The 14,979-nt window shown below is 42.0% G+C and overlaps 1 protein-coding gene across 1 annotated transcript; it reads right to left on the bottom strand.

The window, feature by feature from the left end:
* Positions 1 to 269: 269 nt before the first annotated feature.
* UBXN4 (UBX domain protein 4) lies at positions 270 to 14,680 on the bottom strand. Its single transcript, XM_058809386.1, has 13 exons — positions 14,540 to 14,680; positions 9,090 to 9,192; positions 8,237 to 8,265; positions 7,306 to 7,424; positions 6,565 to 6,730; positions 6,022 to 6,124; positions 4,442 to 4,496; positions 4,114 to 4,278; positions 3,203 to 3,330; positions 2,394 to 2,496; positions 1,928 to 2,059; positions 1,443 to 1,651; positions 270 to 879 (listed from the first exon to the last, which is right to left on the bottom strand). Exons 1-13 carry the CDS (start codon positions 14,616 to 14,618, stop codon positions 741 to 743), a joined length of 1,530 nt encoding a protein of 509 aa, XP_058665369.1. The 5' UTR covers positions 14,619 to 14,680; the 3' UTR covers positions 270 to 740.
* Between the last annotated feature and the right edge of the window lie 299 nt (positions 14,681 to 14,979).

Here is a 14,979-nt window from a genome sequence, read left to right as displayed (position 1 = left end):
ATCTGCATATAAAGATTCTGAACATCAGCTGGCATCTGTCCTTGTTTCATCATCAACAGTTCTGAAAGGGCCCCTGGAAGTTCTCCTGCTTCTCAGAATTTTAAGACAAATTAGTGTCTCTCCTGGTGAAAACTGTTATACTGCAGCTACTGTACAGATTTTAACCTGGAACAAAATGTTTGTCGGCTGTATTTTAAATTTCAGTGAATGATGCTGCTTGCTTTCCTTCTGATACCAGCACATCAGAGGAACTTCACAAGGTAGTCATGTTTTCTGGAAAATAGTTTATTGAGTGCTTAGGGAATTAAAAACTACAAGGTTTTGCTTGCAGTTGCAGAAGCAAGAAAAAAGTTAAACATAAATTAGTTACCTGATTTGCTACTTATAGTGCTTCTGAAACCCTTATTTTAATCAGTCATTGTCTGCCATGACCTTTATATGAATATATCTGGCCCTTAAATTTATGTAGCAGAATATTTATAGATTAAAAAGTGCCTTTCTATGGCATAGGGCAATATTTATGAAAGCTGATGGAGATTTTCAGTCTTTTTACTAGGTTTCACCTACACCCACTTGATTTTTCTGGCATAAGTGACTTTATTCCATAATCCACCAGGAATAAGAATTAAGTAATTCAGTCAGTGGAAAATAAGCCCCACTTGTCCAGAAGCTTTAGTTGACAGATCAAATAAGAGAAGGAAAAAAAAAAGCAGCCAGATAGTAACTGCAGTTACTCAAAACTACATTTGTTGTGTAGAATTTCCATTCCAAGTATTGTTTTCATCTTCTCCATCATCTTGAGTCCTCAGTCTATATATTTTGCCTTCTTTTTTGAAGTCTTCCCCCCGCTTTTCCACTACTCGTTTCCTGACTGCTTGCCTAGGGCACAAAGAACAGTGAGGTTTGACAGTTTCCTCAGTAATAATTACACAAGAGAAGCAGCAAATGCAATAAACACAAATCATCCATCCTTCTCTTATCCTCAAGAATAGTTTTCTTCAACCCTTTGTTTCCTTGGCAAGCAATACCCAGGTGAAAATTTGTCATTTAGCAGTCAGACAGAGTGGCAGACTCTCACTTTCCCTGTCATTGAAGCAGTAAGTGGCTTCTTCACCAGAAACAGCTGAGCAGCTCTCCTGGTACATGGGAGATCTCATTCTCTAGGCAATACAAAACCTGTCAAAACCAGACTTCATCTGCTTCTGTTTCTTGAACAACCATCCCCTAACAGTTTGATATCTCATTTTTAACATTTTTATCTTCCAAACAGCATCAGTGAAGTGAAGCTCACCTTTGTAGTTACAGCTGAATTCCCTATTCATAAATAACGGCGAGACAATGCTGTTCCTACTGTGTAATTGGGAGTTCAGTTCCCCACTGCAAGATTAAAGCAATTGCAGCAAGAGGCTGGAGAAACAGCTGCCTGAAGCACTTTGCCTTACCTGCTTTGCTCGAGGCTGCCCGAGGCTGAGGGAGCCGAGTGCTCCTGCTGGTGAGCTGATCTCACAGAGGGCTGCGAGGGGGGTGGGCTCGTAAACAGGAAGTTGCTAATGAATCTCCAAACCGCTAGGAGGGGGTAAAGGATTGTGCCCAAGAACTTCCACAGATCGCTGCCCGAAGCCTGAACAACAGAAGTCGCAGGTCTTCCCGCCTGTCATGAACACACCAAGCAAAGCTGTCAGGTATTGAAGTCCTGCTCTTGTAGACAGAGTATTTCAGGCATCCTTAGACAAGTATCTAAGACAAGTCACAATTTATTAGAGAAGCTGCTCCAAATCAGTCCTGACAAAAACCAGAGTAATTTTGCAATCTTTAGACAAAGAAAATCCCCAAATTCAAGCCAAATAATTCATGGCCAACTAACAGCAAGTATCCAGCTACTGTAGTGCTGTTTGAAAAATCAGACACACCAAAACCCAGCACCTACCGGCAGCAGCACTACTGAAGCACTGGGTGCCAACTCGAGTTCCAGTAACTTCTTTCCATAATCTTCTTTGGTAAACTCCCTCCTGGGAAACATTGTTGCCAGTGAAAAATTGCCGTAAGTGTTACCAACCGTCTGTGAAGCAGATAAAGAAAACATTTTATTTATGACTGCTCATTTTCAAACAACTGCGTATTTGCCAGCTGAGTATACCTTAACAAGAGTTTTGTATCAAACTATCAATCATCCTCAAAGTAGGAGATGAAATATTGTTCATTTTTCTCTATATCTTACTAATACACACTGCAGCAATCCAAAGGCACTTGATGGCACTGGAGAAAGCTGCTAAAACTCCCTTCAAATACCCAATAAGGAAAGGAGTTGATGACAACTCCACCACCATAACAACTACTTGAGGCTCAACAAATCATAATCAGCACCTAGCTGAGAAACAAAATGCCCATATTACCTGTGCAGCAAACTGCCTGGCTTCTTCTAGCTGTGCTTCAGATGGGAACTGGTTGGTGAAGGAAGATCCATCGGGGAGGCGGAACTGAATCCTGGCTATTGCACTGTGGGACAGGCATTGGGGTCAGTCAGGACATGAACACTCACAGACAAAGGCTCCTGGGCCTCGAGCTTGGTACTGCTGAAATGTGGCAGAGAGGGACAGTCATGCTGCCCAGGGCAGTGCAGAAGGGTTGTAAGATGGAATTCACAGTGAAGAACCACCTGCTGATCTCAATGCATCTCTTCCACAACTCCATATAAGGTTCCCATAGGTTTGGATAATTCTTAAACCAGCAGTGCTGGGCAAAGCAGGAGACAGCTCTGACATGGGCACTGATGGCCCCAACGCAGCCTTGCTGAATCCAAGCCATCCACACACAGCCTCTGGATCTGCACCAAGCTCCCCAGCAGTGCTGGCATTATCCAGTCATTCTGTCCAGGCATATCTTTGGCATTCTCACCTTATCTAGTACCCCACCAAGCTCCATTATACTGGTATTTAAATCAAAGCTCAGACACAAAACAGCTCTTAACTAACTAAAATAACACACCAGTAAAGGTGGTCAGTGTTTCATGATCATGAATGTCAAAAAGATGAAAGCTCTCAAAGAGCATCACGTTCATGTAAACAGCTGCCTTTAATGTCACTACTTAAACAGCTCAACATGGCAACATATTGTCAAGAGATGAGGAGATATATTAACCCCTTTAAAAAAGTTTCTTGATCTCTCCCCCAAAATACACACTTTTGTCTCTACTGCAACTCACCTTCGCTCCCTTTGAGCTGCCTCTTTTCTGGCCTCTATTTCAGCCTGTTTAGCCTGAAGAGCTGCAGCTTTTGCAGCTTCTGCTTCTTCCTTCGACTTTGCAAAGCGAGCTGCCCTCTCAGCACGATCCTGTGAAGGATCAAAGAGAAACCTTAATTGTTAACATAACTTGTTGCTTAACATTCATTAGACAGCTGTGATCTATGCTCATGAATCAACTGCACAGATACAAACAGACCATATGGAGAAAAGACAGTGGAACCGCAAAGAATTATTCAGTGCCAAACTGCACAATCTCGTGTCATGAGCCAAGATGACACTTCTCACTGAGTCACTTCCCACAACCAGTTGTTAATAGATGATCTTCCCATGCAAGCTCAACACTCCAGGGAAGATACAGGCAAAAACCTTACAATGAGTTACACAACTGCAATTCTGAGTGTTCTATACCAAAGCCTAATAATGAGGAAGAATTTCAGTTGTTATCTACTGTTTACATCCATATATGCACACACATATATATACTAACTTGGAAAATAATCCTCCTCACCATTCTGAGAGCAGTGTTCTTGTGTATTTTCTACAATTAAATACTCCCTGTGCTTCTCTTTTAGCACCATGCCTAAATTGCAATTATTTTTACGTTTATATGATAATTCTCCACTAGACTCAAGCAATATGACAGAAATGTTTGTTCATATAGAATTGTGAAGATGAAAGCAGAAGTTTCATTTTATACACAGGAAATGCCATATAAACCCCAAACACAAAAATCATTACTATACAAGGCTACAGGATTCCAAATGGAAAAATGAATAATCTTTCAAAGCCTCAGCAAATGAGAAAAATTATCATTTTAGTACACTGTGAGAGAGAGAAGCAGCAAACTCTCTCTCAAAATGCAAAATTTACCATTGCAATCTGTTGCCTTATGCGCTCTCTAGCAGCCCTCTCTTCTGCCTTTTCTCTGTTCCTTTCCTCCAACATGCGTTTGGTCAGTTCTTCTTCCTGTCGTCTTTTGTACTCCAACATTTCTTTGCCAGTTTTCCTTCTTTCAATTTCTTTCTTAATTTCCTTCTGAATAGAGAGATATAAAAATTGAAGCACAAAATTGCCTCAGGCAAGAGAAAAGACTGAGGTATGTTTGTGTAAGAAGAAATTAATTATTTATGATTTATTCAAATAAGGGTTAAAAAAAACCAAACCTGCAACAGCAAGAGGTTTTACATTTTTGTGTTACCTGTTCTTCTTCTTTCCTTTTCTCTTCTCGTCTTTCTTCAAGCTTTTTTGTTAACCTAAATTTAAGAATAGAGTCAAAAGTCTTATCATTGCAGTATTTTCAAATGTTAATGAAGCATTTGCAAACCCAGGAGAACACATGAAAATGAGCTGTAGCACAGTGCTAATAGCTCTGTACCAGCAGTGATTCATTCCCATGCGGGTGCACCTTCCATGCAAAGGGCAGTGGTGATTTCACCACCTCCTTTCTCACTTTACAGCTATTCTAACCTATTCCTTTTGTCCCTTTTCCACTCCTTAAATGAAGATTCCTGCATTTTCTTGCTGTCGAACCAACTTATGAAGATATACAATAAGCAAATACTATTTATGATCTGTGGTAACAGAAACACTAAATCTCAATCTCTTTTTAGCTATTTAAGCCATCTGGTTTCTTCTGCACATCACCTCCTAAAATGGAACACAAGTAATACAGAGCCCTGACATAGATGCATAAGCATCTGTCTCAGCTATCCAGAAAAATGCCTCAGAATAAAGATTAACTTAAAAGAACAAAGTAAATTTCTCAATACAGATTGGCAATAAAATCCCAACATAACTGAAGTCTGGGGAAAGGGCAGGCATGACCCAATGTGAAAAGCTGTATAATCAGAAAAATGTATGGTAGCTGTTCAAAAGAAAGTGGTAATTACCACAGAGCTTGGCCTCTTTCCCCCCTTGCAAACAATGCTGAAGATAAACTATGCATTATTTTAAAAGGATCATTGATAATTATATTAAAATATTGACTGCATTGTCTTATCAGTGGTAAGTAAAAAATATACCTCTTGTCTAATAACTTTAGAAGAAAACTAAAATAAGTATGAAAAAGATTTAAAATATATTTTAGCATTATAAATATTCCCATTTGCTAAACATGTGTTATGATTTTAGACAAGATATTTCAAATATCAATTACTTACTAAAAACAAGTTTATAAACAATATCCCATATTTTAAAAAAATTATAATGAATCAATATGTTTTGAGCCAGGTGTTTCAGATCGCCATACTTCAAAAAAACTGAACTCAAGTCATTACTGTTCACTGATCAAAACACGAGTCTCAGAATAGGATTCCACTGGCTTTTTCACTATCCCTAAACTAGAAACAGTCACCAAACCAACAAGAAGAAATAAGATGACAGCTCTATACAAAACCTAGGTTGGCATTTTATTGCACCAGTTTCCAGTGCTTTGAGTTCTATGTTTCAATTAATTCAAGAACCTGCAGCAAACATATCCTCTCTATTGAAGTTATATCAAAGGTGAACACTTAGAGTTTTCCAGTTTACCTCTTTCTTTCAAAGTACATGAGGAATTATATTAATTAAAAACCTGGTTTGGTATCAGCCCTAGTATTGTCAGAGACATGTAACAGAACTAAGACCACATAAATATTTGCCAGATGACAACAGATGAAGGACCAAAATCCTGTAATTAAACAAGTTTGTTAAAAAATCCCAAACCAACCCGAAACCCAACAAAACTGCCTCCTGAGAAACAAATACAATACATTAAGAAGTCTGCAAAAAAAGACTTGCCTTTCTACTTTGAGTGTAAGATCATTCACAGGCTGAGCATCATTTGCTTGCTCATCTGCAGAATTAGTTGTTTCCTGGCTTGCTTGAGCTGAATTTGCTTCATCTTCAAGGGGTTTACAAGAAAGCAATGCATAAGAAAAAACCAGAAAAGGTGCATTTCTTATCATAACAATTATCAGGCTCATTGCTAGGCACAATTTGCAGCGACTGGGATATCTCATACAGGGTTCTGTTACTTGGACTCCCCCCTCAACAATTTGGTTTCAGGTTACTAAGCCAAAAACTCCTTAATAGAACCCTTTTTCAGGAAAGCATACACAATTTTGTTGAGTTATAAACTCAATAGATTCCTCACTTATTAAAACTAAGCAGAATGACAAGTTATGCTTCCCTCTAGACTTGCACAAAGCATTCTGGAATATCCCACATTTTTCCTCAGTGAGTCTGCTCAATATATGGCCTTTATGTACCATCATGTAACAAATTAAGACAAACCATTTCCAAAGCAAATGAGGTGGCATTTGAGGTGGCAAGAACACTAACCATTACCAGCAGAAGATGCTAATGTCTCAGGCATGAGAGCCTCAGCAGAGTCACAAAGCCCTGCTCTGGATTCTGCACTTTCTGGAGCACCATCAGACTGAGAGCAGGGACAGGGAGCAGCTGCCTGACTGCCGTTCTCCACAGGCCGCCCTTTCCCCGTGTGCATCTAAGAAATTGGGAAGAGAGAATGGAGCCTATGAAAGTTCAAGTATTTTTCACAGGTTAAAAAAGGTCAAGACTGAATTATTAGTGAAAAATCAGCCCTATTGAAAATACAAATCTAGAATTATCACATATTGTTTAGTATGGTACAATCATGCATTTCATATATTTTTCTAATTTTAGTCTTGCACTTGAAATCAAAGTGATAAAGCAATGTACACTTGTATATAATTTTATAAATCCACATTACAGAACAATATTACATAACCACATTATAAGCTGAAGAGTAATCCCCTTAAAGGTGAGTTGTCACATTTTGTCATTCCAGTTTAGAGCTCTTGACACATTTCTCCAGCACTGTGGGTTTGTTTACACAGGTGATCTAAACCAAACAAAAATGAATGCAGCACATGTTCACAGTGCTTCAGAGTGTACTGAACCCAAGGTTGCAGATTTTATTGTTGTAACTCACTGGTTCTGCTTCCACCAGTAACTGCCAAAGGCACAAGCTAAGGGCCAGGGCCATCACTGAACTGAGCATTCCCAGCTCCAGCTGAAGATGCAGCCTGTCAGCATTACCTGTTTGACTTTATGGATTCTGGTAACGAGCTCTTCCACAGAAACGCTGCCAGCAATGACTTCCAAAGGGATTCCATTGTCTCCTATAAAAAAGCTGGATGGGACACACACCACAGGATCTGCACAGGCAGTTAAGGGCAGTGGAAGGCAGGAGGTGACACAGAGTAACTTTACAGGGCACAGCAGCCCTTCCTACAGCTTCATGCCCAGTGCTCTCATCTCCAACTGCTCACCAGCAGCCAGGGCCAAGGGAGGAAGAAAGAAGATGCTGGGAAACATTACAGGCAACTGGTAAGCATTTCTTCTTTTCTTTTTATTGGTTTAGGCCAAAGTATTTTTCTCCAACTTTTCAGGCAACTGATTATGCATTGACTTGAGAATATTTTGTTTTAGTGTCAGACAACATCTTAAGTAGACAGTTATGAACTCTCGTGAGCATGAAGATATCCAAGTTAAGAATTCCCAGCATCACACAGAATTAATGAGCTGTAAGCAGTGACCTCCTTGAGGCAGGCAGGGCTTTACCTGCCTCCACACCTGTGCATGTGACAGACCCAGCCCACTGCTTCTTCCCCCTCCTCTGCACCTCTGAGCCCCAGCTCATAATTTAAAGCATTTTTTGTTTGTTTTCTAATGCTAATTAGTAGGACCAACAGATTATTTAGATTACATAAAGCTTTAGATAATTTTCTATTTAGAGAATTACATAGGATTAACATAAAAAACCCAATTTGCTCACTTTCTCTAATAACTGACAGCTAATTGAATACACAGATGGTATCTATTAACATAGTTTATTGCATAGTTTTGTGCCAAAATAAGTATTTTCAGTAGCATTGCTTGTAAGTATTTGTCTTAAGAAGGGTATTAACTTTTAAAGAGCAATTATCTGTAATCATAATGTAGCATCTAAACAGATCTCAAAGGATACAAATTTGAGAAAACTGCAGGCATGCTTCACTGTTTAAAAGAAAAGATTCATTTAGGAGTAGCAATCATTTTGCAACAACTTCAGATTAAGTCTTTCATCATAAAAATAACTGTCCTACAAAACTATTTAAATACTTGAGAGAACACTAAAAGCAAATTTGCACTGCATCTTATCATTAGCATTTTGCAAAAGTGTTGACATGGTGACAATCCTTGGTTATCACAGTTGAGTACATAAAATTAGGAAAGCAGTGCTAAAAGGCAAGTCAGGAAAAAGAAATCTGGTCTATTGAGCACAAATAATGTAGTAAATCTAATAAAATGTCTATAGAGCATTTCAAAATAATACCATTTGGCGAAATGTCAGTGCACTTTGTGTACATGGACTGGAACACAAACATTAACAAAAATAGCTGAGTAATTTACCCAGGAGCTTAAATGCTTCTCCATTCTATGTGCATACAATGGAGGCAAACACATTTGCTCTGGGGCTTTACAGATTTTTATCTTTCTGAATTCATGAAAGGTTTTTAATTCATTATGTAACTTGGCAAATGAAGAACTGCCTCTAGCACTTGCATTTTTAATAGCATTTTTGTGTCTCTTCCAGTTGAGAAAGGGCAATCTCGAGCATTCTATTGCTAGTACTGGAATACAGTCTGAAATACTCAATGAGTATGTGCAGAATTGACATTTTCTCAGGCTTTAGGGACTCCAGGAGTACTGAATTCACTTCTGTTCTGGAACCCTGTATTTACACTACCTCCTATCAAGGTGAGGACTTCAAAAGCCTCTTACTCTCATCATCATCAATGAAAGACTGTATAAGAGACAGAATTAGAATAGGCTCAAACCTTTTGGTGTCAATTTTAATAGCAACAAAACCATCTGATGCAGCTTCAGTCACCTTCTCATCTTCCCACCTTGCAGCCATCTCAGTAGATTGTTCATCTTCACCTGAAAGACACAGCACACACATGAGCTAAACCCACCACAAATTGCTGTTTCTGCCCTGATTTTACCTTTCCTTCAATCCCTTGGATTCACCTTTGTAAAACACTCTAGGGATTATTTTCAAGTCAGTTTATAATTATTATTTTTAATAATCTGGAGACAATTCACTCCAGCTGGTTCACTTTGATATGTCAAAACTATCAAAAAACTGTTCTGCTTGCCCTTCATAACTTTAATTATATATTAGTACATCAGCTGCTAGTAGATAAACCTATGGTCTTCACTCCCTGTAAATACATAATTCAGCAGGTAAGGTTTCACAGTTTGACAGTGTAAAACCAAGAAACATTTATTTGCAAATTATTTATAACTTAGTTTTGTATTCCACTTCCTGACATTAACAGTAACAGTATGATGGGAGGAAAAGGTGTGAGGAGCACAGAACAAGAATAACAAATGCAGAGGAGATCCTTGGATAAGAGAAACTGAAAAGGTGTTCAGGGGCCACAGATTCAGAGGTGTTATTTTAATCAGATGAAACAGATCAATCATACATTTATCTCCTAAAACACCAGTTTAGTGAGGGTGTGGGTTAATAAATAGATTCTGATGACTATTAACCATCTTTCAACAAGTACACTGGCCTGCAACCATTTCTTTATCTTCAATCTGTATTAATTCCTAGCAGCTTGGAATGCACTGCAGCCTTGATAAAGAATCGAGTCACAAGTATAGAAGTATAGTAGTCCATTATTCAGTGACAACAACAAACCACTTGTTTGTTTCATCCCAGTTGCCATTCCATGCAATATTTTTGACTTGTTCAAGATCAGGAGTTACATGTGGAATCTCCCAGTGAAGTGCTGCTATCTGGTCACAAGGCCTCTCACAGGGGCATGTATCAAAAATACAATTTTGGAAAAGTGGTTTCAACCACGTGTCTCAGTTTTCCCTGGTAATTCCTGGAGCAAGTAAGAAAGCATCTACCTCTATTATTATTCTTCTGCATAAGCAAGCAAATATTTAGGCTATTTTACGTGGGAACTTTCCTCCTGCTTTAAGTGCAGTGCTTCCAAGTGTGGTCAATGCAGCTGTTGTGCCCAGAGCAGCTCGGCCTCCTCTCCTGTTTCAAGTGCTCACAGGCAGGCAGCTGCTTCACCACACACTGTTTGTAAGGACATGTGCTCATCTGATTAGGCTACTAAAAATATCCAAATACTTGCCTAACACTAACTTTTCCACACAGCCAACTGCTGGAGAAAAAAGAATGCTGAAAGACACAAACAGAGCAGAGGCTGCTCACAGTAGAGTCTGAGAGATGACTGAATGAAAGTGCTGATAGCTCACATTTTGTAAAGCTCTGTGCCATGATGCACTGATTAATATTGTCACTACCCACTGAACAGTTGCTTATTCTCATACATCTTTGTTTTGATAACGCTTTCTCATTTAGGGGTTAGGGTTCATTTATTACAGTTTGTAGCAGTAATAATATCCTGAAATCAAAACTGCCAGGTGACAGGAAAAACATTAGAAAAGTCAAGAGGTCAAGTGCAGCAGAATTTGACATAATTAATAATTCTGCTAAACATTGAGCCAGCACAACAGCCTTAGAATTCTAGATCCCAAACCTCTCCGATTTCTTGTTTCTCAAACAAAAACATCACTCTATTTCACTTAGTGGAATGATCTGTAAACAACTCAGTCACACTTCCTCATCTCTTAAACCTGACCAGGTAAATCTACATAGTGAAAACATAGATCATTTCTCAAATGATTCACATACTGGACAAGACTCTTTTTCTGCAACAATTTATTTCCTGTATGAGGAACTTCCTCAAAACCATCACAGGCTGTCAGAAGATTTTAATTCCCCTCAGCACACAGTTATCAGGGAAGTGTTTTCCTTTCAGAAGGAGAGAGAAGCCCAACTTATTTCTCCACGTCCAACATTTCATAACTACTCAGTAAGAGAGGATTGCCATTCTGGAAATGCCAGGAAGCCAGGACATTAAACCACTCACCTCCTCCTCCTCTGCAGCATTTCACTTCTTTAACTTGCAAAGTGCCTTGATACATCTTGGCTACAAATAACTAACAAACAGCTTATGTGTGCAAATCACCATTTTGTCAAAAAATTAGTAAAATAATAAAGTTATGAACAAAGGGAGGAGGGTTTCTACAAACATTATTGAAACAAAACAAACATTTTCATTCAAACCTTTTTATTGTCACACACATACCATTTCATTTTTTCACTCTGAAAAGCACTTTTTATGAGTGGCCTGGTATTTTAATGATCAGAACATGTCTAACCTTTGGAAAGATATAAAATAATCTGCAACACCTCAGTCAGAACAGAGGAGGGTTTGTATCAAATGAACTACCAAGTTTAGGTTAGTGACTGATAGGATCAAAGGCTACAAAATCATCTGCAGAACAGTTACCAACAAGATACCAGGCATGTTCATAAAATCATAATATATTCTGGGCTGAGAGGGACCCAAAAAATAATTGGGTCCCTCCCAGCCCAGAGGTCCCAGCCAGGTCCCACTCCTGGCCCTGCACAGGACATCCCAAAAATCCTCCCATGTACATTTAGAGAGAGCATTTTCCAAATTCTCCCTGAACTCTTCCCTGAGGAGCCTGTTCCACTGCCCAACAGCCTCTGGGGACAGAAGCTTTTCCTGATATGCTGCAGCTCCCCTGACACAGCTTCACACCATCCCCTGGGGCCTGCAGTGCCAGACCTGTTTCACTGCCAGGAATCCTCTCCCTGTGCAGTCACTCCATGGCACAGAGGAACTCGTGTGTTCCCCAAACACAACCCCTCACCTGCTGTGTCCACAGGCCCCCAACATCTCACCTCAGTATTTCAAAGCAGTTTCCTGAGGCAGACCTGCTTCACCTCATGCTCTCTGGGGAGAATGGAGCAATCCCTTTCACTGCAACTTCCCATGAGTTCATCTTTAATACCCTTCCACCATCCTGTCACCAGAATGTGCCATGAGGGTTTTAAACACTGAGCTCAAAATGCTGGGATTATGGCTGCAAGCAAAAACGCTTAAGGAGAAACCTGCTGGAACAATGTACACTTACAAATGCCACCTCATTTTTAAGATAAATTACCACATTATTCCTTGCTTGACTAGAAAATATTCTGGAAGCAGAAAGAATAATCCATTTCTTCATTTTCTAGAGAAAATGTAAGTGAAGTGCAGAGGAGAGGGAGAGTGGGACAGGCAGATGGTGGCAGAAATCAGACACAGATGGACAAATCTGTCCAATCAGAATTTCCTAATTTTGGTCAACTGTACCTAACAGCTATCCTACACAATACAATTTCAATTTCTCTCATTATTTTTTCCATAGATAGGATGAAGTGTACAGAACCAAACACTGCTGAAAGCCTGCTCTCCAGGTGCTTTCAAATGCCTGTGTCCAGTGGGAAGTGTGGGGTGTAAAGGCTCAAAGTTACCATCACTGTGCAGTGGGAAACACATTTCTACCCAAACAACAAACCAAATCTGTGCTAACACAAAACCAGACTATTCTTCCAGCACTCCACACCCTTCAAACACAGCTGCTTCCACACACACTGAGAAAGTTCTTGGGCTTCCCAGCTGCCTTTGCCAGCACATGTAACAGAACAGTTCCATGATCAGCTCTGGCACAGGTCAGCTGCCCTGATCCCACGGTGCCCAGGGTGGAGCAGATGTGGGCAGAACTCTCCAACTTTTCCCCTTCAGAGATGTGCCTGGCTAAGTCATGCTCTGCCTTCTCCAGGGCTGATAGAACAAACAAAACAAATCCTCACAGCACACACTGTGACAAAACTAGGTTACATCCCTGCAACCATAAATGTATCTGCCCTCTGTATCTACATATTCCTACACCCACCTAGTCAACATCAGAATCTAATGGGCCCCATTTTGTGCAGAACTTATGTTTCATAAAAAATACTAGACATAAGTTACAACATGCATTTCTCCCTGATTTATGTATCAAGCTGAAACTACTGAGAGGCCCACCAAAGTCCCTATGTCACTGCCCTCCTCAGCTGGGCAGGGGAGCGAATGTAATGGGAGGCTCATGGGAAGAGATAAGGATAGGGGGAGAACACTCACGTGTAATCTTTGCAGGGAAAACAGATTTGACCAGGGAAAAAATTTATTTAACTTATTACTAATCAAAAATTAGAGCAGAATCATGGGAAATGAAAACAAATCTCCTCCCACTCTTCCCGCAGTCATTTCCTCACACCTTGTCCCTGCTGCTCCTTCCTCCTCAGGGTTGGACTCCTCACACTCTTCCAGCATGGGGTCCCTCCCAAATTGTGCAATGTGATTCCTTCTCAAGGGCTGAGGTTCTTCATGAACTGCTCCACCCCGTCCCTTACTCCAACACAGCCCAATCTGTGCTCTGACAAGACCTTGATTTCTATCAGTACGTTTACTAGCCAGCAGAAAATGCTGTTCTCCAAGTACATGGAGAGCTGTGTTAAAGGAATTTAACTGCACTTCGCTGCTCACATCCCCTTTGGGATGAACTTGTTGAAGCCACGTGAGTCCCACAGTTCAATAGTTCTTAAGGGAACAACACTGAGTCACACATTCAACATTGTTACTGTTTCTTGAAGCACCCGAAAATCTTCAAACCACGAGCACGGAAGGCAACAGTAAAATCTTAAGAAACAACGCACACAGAGATACGCAAAAGCTCAAAAATAAGTTAAAGAGCTTGTATAATCACAGAATATCACAGTTTCAATCGTGTTGAAAAGGCCTCTGAGACCATCGAGTCCAACCTATGACCAAACCCCACCTTGTCACCAGACCACGGCACTGAGTGCCACGTCCAGCCTTTCCCTAAACACTCCCAGGGACCTCAGCGCCGCCTGGACAGCCCGTTCCAATGCCTAATCACCCGTGCTGGGGAGAAATTCCTCCCAATATCCAGCCTAAACCTCCCCTGGCGCAGCTCAAGACTGTGTCCCTCTTTCCCATCTATTTTTTTCATAGAGAAAGGCAGCGTACACAAGACGATGTGAATTCCCACAGGTTCCAATTACGGTGTTATGAAACACGCGCTGTCGGGACGAGGAACGGAAACAAAACACAAGGAGCAGCCCGGGGAGCTGCGCCGGCGAGAATCGGGTGCAGGAGCGCAGAACGGAGGGACGGCGGCACCTCGGACGGGCGGGGGCCGGACACCGACACCGCGGGCTGGGGCTGACACAGCACAAATCCCGCTCGGCGGGAGGGGCGGCGGGCGGGACACGGCCGGGAAGGCGCTGCAGGGCCCCGCCGGCGGGGGCGGCGGGGCGGCCCCGGGACGTACCGTACCGTACCTGCCACGAACACGACGAAGACGGAGCTGCGCTCCTTGGCGGCGGCGATGGCGGCGGGGACGGAGCCGCCGAACCACATCGTGGGACCGCCGGGACCCGCCGCCCTCAGCGACACCGGCACCGCGCCTGCGCCGCCGCCGCGCCAACCGCCCCCCGCGCGCCTGCGCGCGCCGCCAGGCGCCGCTGGCCCCTGATTGGCGGCCGCGAGCGGCACGCGCCACGCCCGCCCGCCCCCTCCCCGACGGCGCGCGGGGGGCGGTGGCGGGTCCGGCCCCCTCAGCCCGGCGCCATCTTGGCCGTGTAGCCAGGGGCCGCAGTGTTTCCACAGGCGGCATCGACCCGTGCGCTGCTCCGCTGCGAAATGGGCTCGGGCCGTCAGGAGAGGCGGCGGGAGTTGCCCGAGTTTAGGCCAGGGAAGGGGAGGCTGAGACGGGATCTCA

This window comes from Ammospiza caudacuta, chromosome 8 (genome assembly GCF_027887145.1).
Source record: "Ammospiza caudacuta isolate bAmmCau1 chromosome 8, bAmmCau1.pri, whole genome shotgun sequence".
Lineage (NCBI taxonomy): Eukaryota > Metazoa > Chordata > Aves > Passeriformes > Passerellidae > Ammospiza > Ammospiza caudacuta.
Note: the sequence above shows the minus strand (reverse complement) of the source record. Positions and strands in the feature narration are given on the sequence as shown.

Bases quoted from the DNA above. Each gene is read 5' to 3' on its own strand.
- UBXN4 (XM_058809386.1), bottom strand. From the start codon at position 14,618: ATGTGGTTCGGCGGCTCCGTCCCCGCCGCCATCGCCGCCGCCAAGGAG. The intron at 6,731-7,305 runs GTAATGCTGACA...CCAATTTCTTAG, and splicing joins GAATCCATAAAGTCAAACAG to ATGCACACGGGGAAAGGGCG. The intron at 2,497-3,202 runs GTGAGTTGCAGT...CCTGTCCCACAG, and splicing joins GCAGCTCAAAGGGAGCGAAG to TGCAATAGCCAGGATTCAGT.